This window comes from Argiope bruennichi, chromosome 6, assembly GCF_947563725.1.
Source record: "Argiope bruennichi chromosome 6, qqArgBrue1.1, whole genome shotgun sequence".
Taxonomy (NCBI): Eukaryota; Metazoa; Arthropoda; class Arachnida; order Araneae; family Araneidae; genus Argiope; species Argiope bruennichi.
This window is the reverse complement of record NC_079156.1, coordinates 110,647,032-110,662,389: the sequence shown is the minus strand read 5'-3', so window position 1 is coordinate 110,662,389 and position 15,358 is coordinate 110,647,032. Positions and strand designations below refer to the sequence as shown.

Genomic DNA, 15,358 nt, shown 5'->3' with positions numbered 1-15,358 from the left:
TAACAAGATTTTACTCTTTTCCGCATTATCATTAAAACGATTATTGTGATTTTGGCATAAATCGGTGAAATATTTATTAATTAACCGTACATTTGATACATATTAACTCTTTCTCTTTTTAATAAGTTAAATTCCATGAATTTTTTTAACTATTTATTTTAGTTATAAGTTTAATAACCAGAGCAGAACAGATTGTTAATATGACAATAATGAGCTCACATTGTTGACATGAAATATTGGGTTTTGCAATTATATTATTTAAAACTTTATTAGTTCATCTAGAGTATGTTGAAACTCTTTATACTAAAGTTTTGAGGGAATGTAAATAAGAATATTTTTCCCTAATAGTTACTGAATAGAAAAGTCATTTTATCCTTTTCTGATAACAATTTTTTTTATAAAGAAAGGTGCATTCCCCCCCCCCACCCCATCTATTTGATATATACGTATAATGTAAAAATCGCTAGAAAGTGAGCGTAGAGTTAAAATTAAAGGCTAAAATAAACTTAATTCCTATTATTTTCTTTTTATAAATAGGATTTACTAGAAGGGGGCTGAAAATAATTTAGCACCTGATGCCTCATGTTGTCAGAATCCACCACTGCATTATCCGTTTCTGTTTCGAAGCGCCAATATCAGAAACTAGGAATTAATGTATCCTAACGCTGATTGGATGCTCATATGAAGTCACTAGAAGCTCGGCAAGCTGTCCGTACTGGCTTACTAGCAACATTTTCAAGGAATCAAATTCATTAGTTTTAAAAACCACCAGATGAATCTTAACTGGTCTTAAAAAATGTTATTCTTAATACCTAATTATCAGTGTTTAGGAACAAATTGAAATTCTGTCAGAGCAATGCATTTTGTAAAAAATAAATTGCAAAAATAATGAAAAAAGGTATTAGCCTAATATAAAACTTATAAAAATCACAGATTTTCACTCACTTTGTTACAGGAAAAAATTACAGTAATTTAATCATTAAATAATGCTGATGCCTTGTGTTCAAAATCTTGTCGCACAAGAAAGATCTGCAGATAGTCAGCGTTGCTCGGAGATAAAGAACGCGCTTGCAACGAACAAGGTCAAGGGTTAGAACGAAAGCGAAATCCCATTAATTTAAATGTTGAACTTTAATCTGAAAATCTTATTATTCATTTGTTAATATTCTATAAGCGTCCAGAACTTTCTAAAACCTTCTTTATAATTCTAGATTATTCCGTAAATGTATAAATTCCGAGTTCCGCAAGCCGTAGTGTCAGTTCTTCGCCTGCATGTTAGAGTTGCTTAAAGCTAATAAACTTGATATAGTGTTGCTTTCTGATTTGTTATTCTTCTCACCTTCGTCACAATATATATATATTTTTTATCTTGGTGAATTTTTGACAAAATATCCCATTTAATCATAATAATAAAACAGGTAGAAGGCACAAAATTAGCGATGTGGGATGGGAAAATTCTCAAGGGTATATACCCAAAGCCTGGATATTTTATAAATTAATATAATAATAATAATAACAGAAAGTAGATAGACAATGAAACATCTACATAGTTTTTTAAATATCCTTCAAAAAGTATTTTATATACATAATGTGTTTTTGAATGGCCATTCGAATTTAAATTTTGTGTTTTAATTTAAACTTTAAGCAGTAAAAGTAAAATTTTTTCCTCTTAAAATTGCAAATGGGTTTCCTTTTAGTTAGATTTTAATCCTGACATTTATATTAAAATTAAGAGCAAAAAAGTATATTAAAGTTCATGATCCAGATAAATCCTGTCTATCAAAGAAACTGCAAAAAAAAAAAAAAAAAAAAAAAAAAAGGAGTGTGTGTCTAATATAAGGTCAGTTATTTACAACAGATTCAGCTACAAAGTAATTTACGATCCTTGCTGCTGAAATCATTTTACAAAAATACTTTTGTTGAAAGTAAAATGAATGAATATACTTTGAGAATAATCCACATTTCAAAACTCTCAACTCATGAGTAATGAGTAGGGCGAAGAGATTTTCCTCCAACTTATGCATCTGAAACAAGGTTCGTAGCTTCTGGCGGCTACGAACTTTATTAAAACTTATTAAAATATGCCTTTTGAATTCAAAAAAACGTTAAGGTAAATTGATTTATTAATCCAAAAAGAATTATAAGCAATTATATATTACGTTTTAGTTTCTATTCTCAGCGCTATGTAATTAAAAAACCAAACTCAACATTTCATTTTGTTTCAAAAAGGGTTAATATTTTTAGACCACATATTTTATGAAGGATCCATGCAATAAAATTGTATTTTTGCTCTTACTGATTCATGTTTTTAATTGTAATGAAATTTAAAAATTCTCATATTTCTAGTTTTCTTCTTATTAGCTTATTGTAATTCTAAATATGCATTTTATACATATTTATATTATATATAAATATCCTAAATCACAGCAGTGCATGCATTTTACATCTGCTAAAAATAGATATTAAGGTATTTTAGATCACTATACACAGCAATATAAAAATCAAGATTATTCAAACAATTTAGAGATTAATTAACGTCCTGGGTGGTAGTTATTGGAAATCTATCCGTATATACATTCAAAGAAGCATATTCTATTTAATGAACAAATAAAGCCTTTGCAGAAATAAAAATCGACATAATTTCTTTTCAATAAAATTTTTTCGACCATTGTTGCTGTTTATAAATGATATTTGTTAAGTAAAAATATGTTAAACCTACACATATGTCGCATTAGAAATTCACTAAGCATTGCTATCATTAAAAAAAAAAAAAAAAAAAATGAAAACAAAATTCCTGGTACCCACTTATTGTGTTATAATAGTATTTTAAAACAAATATAAAAATGCAAATTGTTTTTTTACATAGCGAGTTAGCTTGCCAAAAAGGCAGTAAATTGCCAAGATAGAAAAAACTTGCATTTAGCTCACGTGATTTAGACAGCCAATGAACGTTAAGTTGCTCAGATCCTTGCTTGTGGTACAGACGCTTGTTTTCTCTTTCCTTTGAATGCCAAAAGTTGCATTTAATAATATTGGTAAGCCAAGAGTTCTTAATGGAATTCTGCTATACACAAAGCACCAATGGACACCTCTACATTTAATTTTAAATTGTCCTTTTAATTAATGACATTAATCTTCATTATCGCGAAAAATTTTCGTTGGATTAAATTTTAAATTAATTCGTTGAATTAAATTTTATACAACTGAAGTGTAAAATTTTAAATATAATGAATATGCTTAAAATGAAAACAATTCAAAAGAATATCACTTAAAAAAATAAGTAACTATTTACAAATTTTATTTCATGATGTAAAAAATAATATGCTTATAAGTAATGTTTATTTTTTTAGAATTTTTAACAATCACTGTAATTTAAATGGCAGGCTATGTCCACTTTGAAATATGAAAACTTGAACATTGATTTTCAATCAAAAGCTGCATTTTAACCATAAATATATTTGAATATTTGGGATGCCTGCCTTTTTTTTTTTTTTTTCATTTTGTTTAAACCTTATTTTTATTTACAATATCTTGTTGTGCAGCAGCATGAATTTTTAAATAATATTTATAATTTCAAGTTATGATGATAATGGAAGAAGTAACATAGTACAAAAAAAAAAAAAAAAACACTCTGATTTAGAATGTAAATATAAATTTGAAATGTTTCACATTTGTATTAGTAGTAAAAAAGAAAACAGTATTAATTTAAATTAGAAAATAGTAAATAATTATATTTTATTTATTATCTTTATGTGTTCTATAGATTAATACATGTTTTTTATAATTTGCAGATTACCCTCTGCCTGCTAAGTCGAAAATTGTAATTTACAAAAATGTCAAGACTATTACTAACAATTAAAAGTGGGTAAGATTATATTTTAAATATTATTAATAATTTTAATTTATAATATTTAATAATTTTACAAACAACTAACTTGTATTTTTCATTGGCAAAACTTTTGCAATTATTATACCGTATAATCAATCAATTACTACAGAGTAATGCTAATCTAAAGATGACTTGACCAATGTATTTACAATACAACAAATTATAAAAACTCTAATTAGCGAAATTGAGTTATGCTGTGTAAATATAATCTTATTTCTTTTCCTTTTGGATGTCTTTATATGAAGTTTTAATTCTATGTAATCTAGAATTTCTTTCTCTATCTAATGAGTACAAAAATACGTGAAATTTACATATATGTAGTAAATTACTCACATTGAATGCAATTTCAATTTTATACTAATTTATAAATTCAATGCATATGAACATATAAATTTTGGTTATAAATAGTCACAATGCATTTAAGATATTTTTAATCCTTATAGACATTGTTTGAATTTTTTGGGTGTAATCATTGACCTCATTACTATTTAAACTGCAAATTGGAGTATAAAGAATAAATAAATACTTGTCACATATATCAGATACTCTTAGAATAGCATAAAACTTTCTTTGTAAATATGTGTATATTACCAATTAAATTGTAATCTGGAATATAAAGTTTTATTATCTGAAATTCAATAAGCTATCCTTTAACCAAGTCAATGTTACTCATTCTATATTTTATATAAAAATTTGTTAATTCAATGTTATTATTCTTATGGATTTTATTTGTATTTTTAAAGAGTATTGTGGAAGTTATAAGCAAAAGATATGGAACTCCTGCAAGATGTTAGGAATGCAGCAATAAAAATATTTCTGCAGCAGTATTAAAAATCTTTTTCCCCCCTTGAAATTCAAAATAATTTTTTTTTTCAATTAAAATGTATACTTTTTATTTCACATTTCATTATTGATATTAATTTATTTAAAACTTTATGAAATAACTTTATATATTGTAACTGATTATGTTATTTAACTTTATATTCCATCTAATTCGAACATTTTTATTGACAAATTATTATGTTTTAAGTATTCATAAAAATGTTAAATTAAAAATTTAAGTTCTAACGCATAAAAATATACACAATGAGAAAATTAAATAGAAACAATAGATATCCATTGTGATCAAGAAATAACAGGAGGTGTTGGGAGCCCTGTAACGTATTATGTACTGGGCGAAATGCAACAAAATTTGGCCGCCACCATACACATTAAAGTATGCGGCTTCGATTAATCAAGGGGAAAAATAATTAGTACCAAAGCTTTATTATGTAATATGCTTATACGGGTACATTGTGACATGACGTCGAAGATAAAAGGAAGCGTTGAATATGTCATTCTGCAAGAATTCGCACGTCGACTGCGTTGTCACTACGTGAACACGCCTCATTAGTCAAGCTGTTTTATCAGCGGGATGAAAATGCCAGTGCTGCTCTTCATGAACACCGGCGGTTAAAACAGTTACGTACAGGACAGATGACCATAACTAACTTCCGAAGGATAGTTGAAAGATTTGAAACAACAGGAATTCTTGGTGTGCAACCAGGCCGAGGACGTGAAGTTATCAAGCAGGAACAAGTTGAATTTGCAACTGCCGTTATGGATCAAGGGATAGCTAATAAGCAGGGTACCAGCAGTTCTCGATCAATATCACGATAAACAGATACCCCGTTCTCGACGATCAGAAGATATTGGGTAAGATCCTGAAATTTTATCCGTATAAGATAACATCCGTTAACTTATGACACTGATCTGAATCTTGGCAATATCTGGTTATGTGACAATTCTGATTCACTTGAAAGGCGTTGTGTACTAAGGACATTTTCCTGACATTCCTACTTTAAAAGATCAATAACGTTACATGTCAGACGAATAAATGCCGATATGCTGCGAGCCACCTTCGAAAACTTCATGTACCGTATGCAATTATTGGAACATCAAGTTGGTAGTCACCTTGAGCAAAATTTGAAAGTAAATAAGCTAGCTATAATAAACGCTTTTCATTGGTATTTGGTGTGTTGCTATTTACTGTTTCCACTGACAGTTATGTATTCTTTTTCCACACATTCTGCGCTTGCAGCGCCAGGATTTCTCTTATCGGCGTTTTTTTGGGACTAATTTTCTTCCCCTCTTGATAAATCAAAACCGCATAATTTAATGTGTATGATGACCAAATTTTGTTGTATTTCATCTAATACATAACACGCCACACGGCTCTGAGCACCTCCTTTTATTTCTTGATCAGCCTGTATATTATTTAACTTTTAAAATTTAGATAAAAGTTCAGCCAAATTGTTTTACAGCTTCCTTTTCCAGATTTAAAGATATCATTACATAAAAATTATTGGATGTCTAGGGAGTCGAAAATAAAATAATTTATTTTTCTTCAAAAGTAGAATGAGAAGTCAGAGAGAGGTAGCAGATAAAGATAGTTTAAAAAGTAGGGTAGACACAATTCAATTTTGATCTTTGTAAAAACATCTCTCACATTGATTTAGTTTGTCTTGGAATTATCCAGTGATTTGATATTAATTAATATTACATATTCCTACACTTGAAGCATACAATTTGTAGCATTTTCAACAGTTTTTTTTAGTAAATTTTCTCACAAGAAATTTGCAAAAATATTTCATACATAAAGAATGTGTTATATAACCACAAATGTTATGATTTTTATTAAGGGACCAATCAATCGTAAAGATCTTTCGTACATAGACACTCAAAAATAAATTTTAATTCTAAAAGCAATTACTTTGAATATAAAATTAATTTTTCAATTCTAATTCCATATCTAAATTAATTATTTTTAAAAATTTTGAAATGTAGTTACATCCTAGCAAGGAAAACGTTTTGTTGCACATCTTACAAATATGCGAATTTAATTTTGTATGCGTCAATAAATGCCTCCTTACAATGTTTCGACCAGGAAATACGTTATTACACACACAACGAACATGTAGCTATTTTTTAGAATGGGTCGGTAAATGGGACTGCATATTTCCTTTTTCATTAAATACTTTATTACATACAGAACTTTCTGCTTCGTATTTATCAGAAAATATTTCCATAAAATGTTTCCACAAGAAAATGTTTTATTGCATATATTTCAAACGTCCGGTCTCTCTTTCGTATGTGTTCTTAAATGCATGTCTAAACTTCCTTTGTGAGAAAACGCTTTCCTGCAAAACCCACAAACATACGGTTTCTCTTTCGTATGCGTTCTTAAATGCATGTCTAAACTTCCTTTTTGAGAAAACGGTTTACTGCAAATCTCACAAACATAAGGTTTCTCTTTCGTATGCGTTCTTAAATGTTTCTTTAAATTTTCTTTTTGAGAGAACGGTTTACTGCAAATCTCACAAACATAAGGTTTCTCTTTCGTATGCGTTCTTAAATGCATGTCTAAACTTCCTTTTTGAGAAAACGCTTTCCTGCAAAACCCACAAACATACGGTTTCTCTTTCGTATGCGTTCTTAAATGCATGTCTAAACTTCCTTTTTGAGAAAACGGTTTACTGCAAATCTCACAAACATAAGGTTTCTCTTTCGTATGCGTTCTTAAATGTTTCTTTAAAGTTCCTTTTTGAGGAAAAGGTTTGCTGCAAATCTCACAAACATACGGTTTCTCTTTCGTATGCGTTCTTAAATGTATATTTAAACTTGCTTTACGAGTAAAAGGTTTAATGCAAATCTCACAAACATACGGTTTCTCTTTCGTATGCGTTCTTAAATGTATATTTAAACTTGCTTTACGAGTAAAAGGTTTAATGCAAATCTCACAAACATACGGTTTCTCTTTCGTATGCGTTCTTAAATGTATCTTTAAACTTCCTTTATGAGAATACGCTTCACTGCAAATCTCACAAACATATGGTTTCTCTTTCGTATGCGTTCTTAAATGCATGTCTAAACTTCCTTTTTGAGAAAACGCTTTCCTGCAAATCTCACAAACATACGGTTTCTCTTTCGTATGCGTTCTTAAATGTCTCTTTAAATTTCCTTTTTCAGAAAACGCTACACTGCAAATCTCACAAACATACGATTTCTCTTTCGTATGCGTTCTTAAATGTATGTCTAAACTTCCTTTATGAGAAAAAGCTTCACTGCAAACCTCACAAACATACGGTTTCTCTTTCGTATGCGTTCTTAAATGTATCTTTAAAGTTCCTTTTTGAGAAAAAGCTTCACTGCAAATCTGACAAACATACGGTTTCTCTTTCGTATGCGTTCTTAAATGTCTCTTTAAATTTCCTTTTCCAGAAAACGCTACACTGCAAATCTCACAAACATACGATTTCTCTTTCGTATGCGTTCTTAAATGTATGTCTAAACTTCCTTTATGAGAAAAAGCTTCACTGCAAACCTCACAAACATACGGTTTCTCTTTCGTATGCGTTCTTAAATGTATCTTTAAAGTTCCTTTTTGAGAAAAAGCTTCACTGCAAATCTGACAAACATACGGTTTCTCTTTCGTATGCGTTCTTAAATGTCTCTTTAAATTTCCTTTTCCAGAAAACGCTACACTGCAAATCTCACAAACATACGGTTTCTCTTTCGTATGCGTTCTTAAATGCATGTCTAAACCTCCTTTTTTAGAAAACACTTTACTGCAAATCTCACAAATATACGGTTTCTCTTTCGTGTGCCTCCTTAAATGCCTCTTGAAACTTCCTTTATGAAAAAACGCTTTCTTGCATATCAGTGAATGTCTCTTTAAATTTCCTCGTACAGAAAACATTTTACAGCATATCTCACAAATATGTAGTTTCTCTTTCGTATGTGTCAGTAAATTTGTCTTTAAATTTCCTTGTTGGGAAAATATTTTATCGCTTACATTACAAGCATACAGATTTTTTGTATGCGTTCTTAAATGTATCTTTAAACTCCCTCGTAGAGAGAACACTTTATTGCACACATGACAAACAAATGGTTTCTGTCTAATAAGCGTCGAGTTTTGTGGCATCATATATTCCTGCGAAGAAAAGACTCTACTACACATTAAGACTCTACTTACATAAGGTTGCATAGATTCTAAATTTGAGTGCATAGATTAAAATAATATTTTAGAGTGCATGATCCACATATTTGCTTTTCTTTCACAAGCGTGAAAAAATGCTTTGTTAAAGTGCCTTGTAAAGAATTAAAAAAAAACTATTATTAGCAAAGGTATCTTAATAGATATGCTGCTTGTGCATGATTTATATATTTTACAAGAATTGACAGAATATTTTTTAAAAATTTTCAGAGGACTACTTGTTTTTATTGCATATATAAAGTAATAGCTTTTCTTCTCAATCACTGGGTTGATGAGATCCTAAGCCTTATTGAAAAGTAGAGCGTTAGCTGCATATATTTAACCTTGGTGACTTATAAGCAATATTTTTGCTCTTTCCGCTGCTTCCATAACCTGAAAAAAAGAAAATTTCATTAATCTTTACACTTGAAGTTAAATTTTCAGAAATAAAGAAATTACAAGCCCACAAACATCAAATACAAATATTTTAACAATGCATTACAATTTATTAAAATATGTATTATGTATATAACGTACTATGCAAAATACCTTTTAACACACAACGCATTATGCAATATATTTTTTATAATGTGTATTATACATATAATGAACAATATTTTCACGTCTTAGTTATAAATGTTTCTTTAAAAAATGTAATGTTTGTATCAATATGAAAAAAAAAAAAAAAAAAATTATCGAATCTCACATCAAGAAGGCAATGCCTCATTCTATATTTTTCTAAAAATTCACTTTAAATCTGCTAAAATTAGGTTATGCATTTAAATGAATTAATGTAAATGTTAAACTATTGAATGTTAAGGTAAAGTAAAGAAACTTGTTGTAGAATTACATCTTAAGATATTCCTGAAAAATAGAAGATTTTAATGTAGTTAAACACACACACACACACACACACGAGCACGCACACACACACACACACACAGAGAGAGAGAGAGAGAGAGAGAGAGAGAATAATAAATAAACAACCTTTTTCAAGTGGAACACTAAAAAGAAATTTGGTAGTTGTAGAAGAAATAATGCATCCTTTAAGTTACTAACATTGAGTTTCATTAGAAATAAATAAACTGCAGTACTTTTATCTAATTAGAATAAAAGAGAACGCGCATGGGTGTTTCTGGTGTGTTACAGAATAAATTGTTTATCCGGGAAAAAGGTGCACCAAGTAATATTTTTTTAAAATTTTAATTAATTAAAAATAAAACAAAATTTTGATATTTTTCCTGAAAATTCTCGACAGTATTATTTTGTTAAATTGATTTATATAACATTTTAAATAATATTATTAAAAATTTTATTTTTCACAATACCAGTTTGCTTACTGTGCAATTTTTTACCCTGAAATACTGTTTTTTTTTGTGTGTGATTTTAATCAAAATGATTTTTTAAACTGTTTTTTTTTTGTGGTTTTAATCAAAATGATTTTTTAAATCTAATTTTTAATAATACATTTTGTTGCAAAAATCTCCACTTGTTTTCATTTTTTTTATCAACTATATAATCGTGAGATTTTATAGTTGAAATATCAGGAAGAAAGATTTTGTTTTAATACTTGAGTAGCGTGCTTAAGAAATAACTTAGTGAAGTTAAGTATCACAAATGTCAGAAAACAAATGGTGCCAAATTTAATTACACTATGAGTACATGGAACTTTATACACAAATACCAGAACAGGACAATGATTCTGAAATAATACGGTTGTAATGTCTGCAATGGGCTGCGGTGGCAAGATCTCGGCTTCGGAACAGGATAGCTTCAGGTTCGAAACCCGAGACACCGAAGAACCGTCGTGTAAGGTGCAGGCTAAATACATCGGGGCCAAATGCCCTCCCATTGGTGTGGTGTGAAAGTTTGGAGTGGGAGTGCCAGCTAAGGTGTTGTCCTCGTCATTTGACCGCGATTCAAAATTACGAGGTCCGTTGACATAATTTCTGAGGAGGTGTTTATATTCGGGCAAGTGCCTTTATGAAATTAATAAATTATCATAAAAAAGAAAATACTTATAATATTCATCAATGATATGAAAAGTACTGACACATCTTAAATTGATTGATGTTTTCTCTCAATACTTTGCGTACACTAAAATAAAAGTTCATACAAAATCTACCGCTTCCTTATACTCCACTATCAGAACACTAATTAAATCTCTTTCATGCATATATGTGTAAAATCAGTACATTAGAAATGGTAAAAGATTAACTAAATACTTACACCATGGTAAATGGGAATTTTTTTTTCATCCTATGTATGTAGAAGCAATTATTTCTATCATTTTCATTCACTTGATTTTAAGCATAAATATAAAAAATCTCAATCTTTTTTTAAAAAATTGAACCTTTGTAACATTGTGTTACTAGCCGTCTTTGGCGACCAGCCGGTTCGTCAATCTTAATGCACATTAAAATTTTAATAATTAAATATTTTATGGAACTCCCATTTTAATTGCTTCTTCATTAAAATATTTTAAAACTTCAAATTTTAATAGTCATATAATTCACTCTTAATATTATAAAGGCTTTCAGCCATAACGTAATATGTATCTCTAATTTTCTGTTAGCTCCCATAGAATTTATGCTTTAAATTAAAGTGGAAATAATAAAACTGCAATAAATATAATAATTTTTTTTTTTTTTTTTTTTTTTACTAAAACGAAGTATTTCTTTTAAACACGAGTACTGAAAACAGAGTCGCTGAGTATTTAAACCTTATGAGAATATTTTTCTTAATTCATATAATATCTTAAGAAGTTTTCAACAAAATTTTCTCAGATTCATCATGAACAGATCGATTAATTAACAATGTTTAGTTTTAAATGCATCAAACACTAAAAAAATAAACAGAATCGTTTGAAATAATCTGTCGAAAACATATTAAGCCTTCAAAACCAAGTCCGAATCCGTTGTCAACAATCGGACACAATGCGCATGCGTGAATTTTCAACGCCACTTATGGTAATGCAAATGCGTGAATTTCTACTCCAGTTGGGGTAACGCTATGCAGATTAGAAATTTTTAGTTTCCTTTATTCTGTTTTATTTTAATTCAAAAGTACTTCAGAATGAATCTGAAAGATCGATTATTAAATCGATGTTTCGATCGTTAACTTTAAATGCATTAAACCTTAAGAAAATAAACAAAATCCTTTGAAATAATCTGCCGAAAATTTCTTAAGCCTATCCTCTTTAGCGTGGGGAAAAAGAAAAAAAAAATCTGAAGCCTTATTTATTTGGCGGTGGGGAAGTGAAAAGATTTTTTTGGCGGGAAAGTTAGCTTTTAATTAATAATTAAAATTCTAATTAAAAATTCAAAAAAAAGGACCATAGGTAGCGCTTTAGAATGACACGAATAAAAGATGGCGCTACGATCACTACATGAGTATCCCCCTAGTGAACAAGGAGAACGACAAATGTAATAATACAAGATAATTATACACGCATAAAAATAAAACATCACATAATACAATAAGTATTATATAGGATAATGGTTTCAAATGGTAAATAGAAATTGAAGTAAATAGATGCAATAATATATGAAATACATAAAATTACAGTTACAATATATATACACACGACAATTTATATCTCAGTAATTAATCTCGCTGGAAAATGGACATGACGTCCACTACGAGAGGTTTTGTCGATAATTGTTCATTTTTAGAAGAAAGTTCATTTGAGTTTTATGAATAGATGCAGGTATAGAAGGTAACGAGTCATTAGATTCTGTCAACACATATGCAGGTTTGACACGGTCTATGGAAACTGTAACATTTTTATTATTAATTTTTAATACAAAAGTTTTATCTTTCCTGCTGATTACAGGGTGTGGACCAGTGTAAGGAGGTGAAAGAGGAGGTTTAACACTGTCCACTCTCAAAAATACATGAGAGCAAGTACTTAAGGATGCATGAATATAAATAGGCTTAACCGAGTGTCTAGACGTAGAGATAGGATTTATAGATTGCATTAGTGCTTTGAATTTTGATACATAGGTATCTGTTGGTATTGATAGATCTATTTTTGAGGTTAAAATGTCAGAAGGCAATCTGAGGGTTGTACCAAAGACTAATTCAGCACATGTGGCATTTATGTCCGGTTTCATTGCAGATCGAATTCCGAGTAAAACTTTGGGAATAGTTTCAGTCCAGTTTGGTTGACAATGGGCTATAATAGAACTCTTAAGAGCCCTGTGGAAACGTTCTACAAGTCCATTGGATTGGGGATGGTAGGACGTTGTGCGGATTCGATTTGTACCCAAAATATTATTCAAATGTCTAAATAGATGTGAATCAAAATTTTTACCTTGATCTGTAGTTATAGTTACTGGACAACCGAAACGAGATATCCAATTATGAATTAGGGCTTTACATGTTGTTTCAGCAGTTATATCAGAAGTAGGAATAGCTTCCGGCCATCTGGTAAATCGGTCAACTATTGTCATACAATATTTATAACCATCAGATAGTGGGAATGGTCCTATGAAATCGATATTTATATGGTCAAATCGAGCATCTGGCAAAGCAAAAGTGCCTATAGGAGATTTTGTATGTTTTTGAATTTTAGAACGTTGGCAATTATGACAAGATTGAACAGAATTTTTAATAAATGAATTCATGTTTGGCCAAAAATAACGTTTAGTAATCAGCTTTCTTGTTGCTCGAATGCCAGGATGAGAAAGATTGTGAATATTTTCAAAAACTATTGAACGAAAAGAATTTGGAATGTACGGACGAGGTGAATTAGAAGATAAGTCACAATACAAAGTTACATCCTCTATGGAAAAATGTTGCTTTTCTATTTTACAATTTGAAGACTTCAGATATTCTTTAAGTTCAGAATCATTTAACTGTGCAAGTAAGATGTCATGAAAATTAAATTTTTCTTTGAAATTGAATTGATTTCAATGCGAGACAATGCATCTGCAACAATTTTCTCTGTACCCTTGACATAACGAATATCGGTAGAAAATTGGGATATGAAGTCTAAATGTCTCAGTTGACGAGGCGAGCATTTATGCAGCTTTTGCTTAAAGGCTTCAGTAAGGGGTCATTGATCAGTATAGATTGAAAATTCCCTACCTCATCAAGCATGTATCGCATGTATCAAGCATGTATCGAAAATTTTTTATGGAAGCATAAATAGCAAGAAGTTCTCTGTCGTATGTTGACCAATTAGTTTGACTCTTAGAAAGTTTCATTGAGAAGAATGCAATGGGTTCCCAAATTCCACTTGAAAGTTCATTTAAAGAGCTTCCAATAGCAAATAAGGATGCATCAGTCCACAGACTTAAAGAGCTCCAGGAATCGGATGTTTGAGTAGGGTAGATTCGGCAAGAGCTTTCTTAGCATTAGAAAATGCCTTGTCAGCTTCCTCAGACCATTGCAGAGTAGTTTCAGATTTTTTTTGCTGGCCGTGGTAATTTCTTTTTGTTAGTATGGCCTTCAAGAAGTTTAATCAAAGGTGATAATATGTGAGCTGCCTTGGGAAGTAATCTGCGGTAAAAATTAAACATACCCAAAAATCTACGAAGTTGAGTAAGGGTAGTGGGTCGTGGGAATTCTTGAATTGCACTAACTCGATCAGGAATTGGAGAAATACCTTCTTTGGAAACTTTAAATCCTAAAAAATCTAGGGTAGGAACACCAAATGTACACTTAGAAGATTTAATTGTAAGTCCATAATGGTCTAATTTTGAAAAGAGAGCTCTGAGATGTTGAATATGCTCTTCGATTGATTTTGAAGCAATTAATAAATCGTCAATAAAAGCATACACACCATCTAAATCTCTAGTAACTTCATCAATAAATCTCTGAAAGGTACTTAATGCATTACACAAACCAAATTGCATCCGAGTGCTCTTGAAGAGTCCGAACGGAGTACAAATAGCTGTTTTATGAATGTCCACGGGAGCAATCGGAATTTGATGAAAAGCTTTTACTAAATCAATATGAGAAAAAATTGTGGTTCCATGAAGTTCGCTAGTAAAATCCAAAACACTGGGAATAGGATATTTGTCCTTTTTGGTCTGAGCATTAAGAGCTCTAAAATCACCAACAGGACGCCAATCGTCACTTCCCTTTTTCGGAACCATATGTAGAGGAGAGGCATAATTGCTGTTGGATGGCCGCATATGGCCTAAATCCAACATATGCTGAAATTCCATTTTAGCGATTTTTAAGCGATCGGGTGTTAGCCTACGAGGTTTTGCATAAACAGGAGAACCAAAAGTTTCAATATGATGCATAACAGAATGTTTTACAGTTTGGTTTGCATATGGAGATTTAACAATATTAGGAAAATCATGCAATAACTTTGAAAAATCATCATTACAAAATACAGATTTTACAGAATGAACATCAGCATTATTAAGAATAGCATGGGCATTTATATGTGTACACATATCATTTAAACGACGATTTCTTAAATCAGGTTGCAAATTAAA

The 15,358-nt window shown here is 30.2% G+C and overlaps 1 protein-coding gene across 4 annotated transcripts in view; it reads right to left on the bottom strand.

The window, feature by feature from the left end:
• Window positions 1-6,886: 6,886 nt before the first annotated feature.
• Window positions 6,887-15,358, bottom strand: part of LOC129971478 (zinc finger protein 845-like) — a 34,395-nt gene continuing 25,923 nt past the window's right edge. For all 4 annotated transcript variants that reach the window (XM_056085288.1, XM_056085285.1, XM_056085284.1 and 1 more), the window contains exon 2: window positions 6,887-9,296. In XM_056085288.1, the coding sequence (XP_055941263.1) occupies window positions 6,996-8,936 (1,941 nt within the window). In that variant the 5' untranslated portion in view covers window positions 8,937-9,296 and the 3' untranslated portion in view covers window positions 6,887-6,995. The remainder of the gene's footprint in view (window positions 9,297-15,358) is intronic.